We start from the raw sequence: 1803 nt of genomic DNA, 5'->3' as shown, positions 1-1803 counted from the left end.
GACCGCACTACGTCAAAAACTGTCCGCAACGGAAGGGAACTGACCAGATATCCCAGATTCATGAGGCATCAACCGTCGGCGATGTGGGTCGAAGCGTGCCGAGGATTAATGCAGCTCTGGATGACCGTCAGGCAGAGTACCAGCCCACCATGGTAGAATTTGAAGGTAAAATTTTAGACCTTTCTATCACTGTTCTAATTGATCCAGGAGCTACTTTAAGTTATATTAGCCCAAAGATAGTTGAACAGTGTAAATTACAGCCTGAAAAATTCAGGAACCCTTGGCTGGTACAGCTAGCTACGGGGGCTAAAAGATGAGTAATGGCGAAAATTAATAACTGCCCCTTAACAATAGCCGGACAGCCAGTGGTAGCAGATCTGAATATGCTTCCACTTGGGTCATATGACGTCCTAATCGGGATGGATTGGCTAGAAAAGCATTGGGCATTAGTAAACTGCAAGACGAAAATCATTCGATACAAGGATGATTTTGGAAAGGAACAAGAGATGCAAGGGATTAAACGACCAGTGCAGGTCCGGCCAATCACTGCATCCCAGCTAGCGAAGTGCATCAGGAAAAGATGCCAGATATATGCCATTCAGGTGGGTTATGCAGAAACCAAGGATAAAACGGCCACGCTGGACAACCTTCCGGTAATAAAGGAATTCGCAGATGTGTTTCCGGAAGAGATTCCTGGGCTACCCCCAAAAAGGGATATCGACTTCACCATTGAATTGCTACCAGGGGCAGCACCAGTTTCGCGGGCACCCTACAGAATGAGTGTACCCGAGTTGACCGAATTGAAAATGCAATTACAGGAATTGCTAGACAAAAATTATATCCGTCCCAGTGTGTCTCCATGGGGAGCTCCAGTGCTATTTGTCAGGAAGAAAGACGGAACCCTCCGAATGTGTATCGATTACCGACAGCTAAACAAGCTCACAATCAAAAACAAATATCCCTTACCTCGGATCGATGAGCTTTTTGATCAAGTCAAGGGGGCGACAATATTTTCTAAGATTGATTTGCGATCTGGTTACCATCAGATCAGAATTAGGGAAGAGGACATCGCTAAAACAGCTTTCAGAACCCGGTATGGACACTACGAATTTGTAGTGCTACCTTTCGGATTGACTAATGCACCCGCCACTTTCATGTGCTTAATGAACAGTGTGTTCCATCGATTTTTGGACAAATTTGTACTGATATTCATCGATGATATTTTGATTTATTCTCGTTCCAAGGAGGAGCACGAGGAACATCTCAGATTGGTACTGCAAACTCTTCGTGAGCACCAGCTGTATGCTAAACTCAGCAAGTGTGATTTCTTCAAAGAGGAAATACAGTATTTAGGCCATGTAATCACAAAGGAAGGGATTGCAGTGGACCCTGAAAAAATAAAGACCATAATGGAATGGCCCGTACCTAAGGATGTGGCAGACATCCGGTCTTTCATGGGATTAGCCGGTTATTATAGAAGATTTGTGGAAGGCTTCTCGAGGGTAGCATATCCTATTACTTCCTTGCAAAAGAAAGGAAGGACATTCAAATGGACTTCAGAATGTCAGCAAAGCTTTGAACAACTTAAGCGTTTGCTCACCTCTGCTCCCATCTTGAGTATAGCTGATCCTGATAAGGATTATGTGGTATGTACCGATGCAAGTCGAGAAGGCGTGGGCGGTGTGTTAATGCAAGAGGGAAAAGTGATCGCCTATGAGTCGAGAAAGTTGAAGGAACATGAGCAGAAGTATTCTGCCTACGACTTGGAATTGGCAGCCGTCATACATGCACTTAAAATGTGGC

General features: G+C 44.6%; 1 protein-coding gene across 1 annotated transcript; it reads left to right on the top strand.

Annotated features, from left to right (window-relative positions):
• Positions 1-320: 320 nt before the first annotated feature.
• Positions 321-1057, top strand: LOC149236883 (uncharacterized). Its single transcript, XM_089369063.1, has 2 exons — positions 321-849; positions 1047-1057. The coding sequence occupies exons 1-2, from the start codon at positions 321-323 to the stop codon at positions 1055-1057; spliced, it is 540 nt and encodes a 179-aa protein (XP_089225189.1).
• The last annotated feature ends 746 nt before the right edge of the window (positions 1058-1803 follow it).

The sequence above is a fragment of the Pinus tabuliformis genome, chromosome 8 (assembly GCF_031772625.1).
Source record: "Pinus tabuliformis cultivar Carrire ecotype Pingquan chromosome 8, CPIR1, whole genome shotgun sequence".
In the NCBI taxonomy this organism is placed as follows: Eukaryota; Viridiplantae; Streptophyta; class Pinopsida; order Pinales; family Pinaceae; genus Pinus; species Pinus tabuliformis.
The sequence above is the reverse complement of the archived record's forward strand: the minus strand, read 5'-3'. Positions and strand labels throughout refer to the sequence as shown.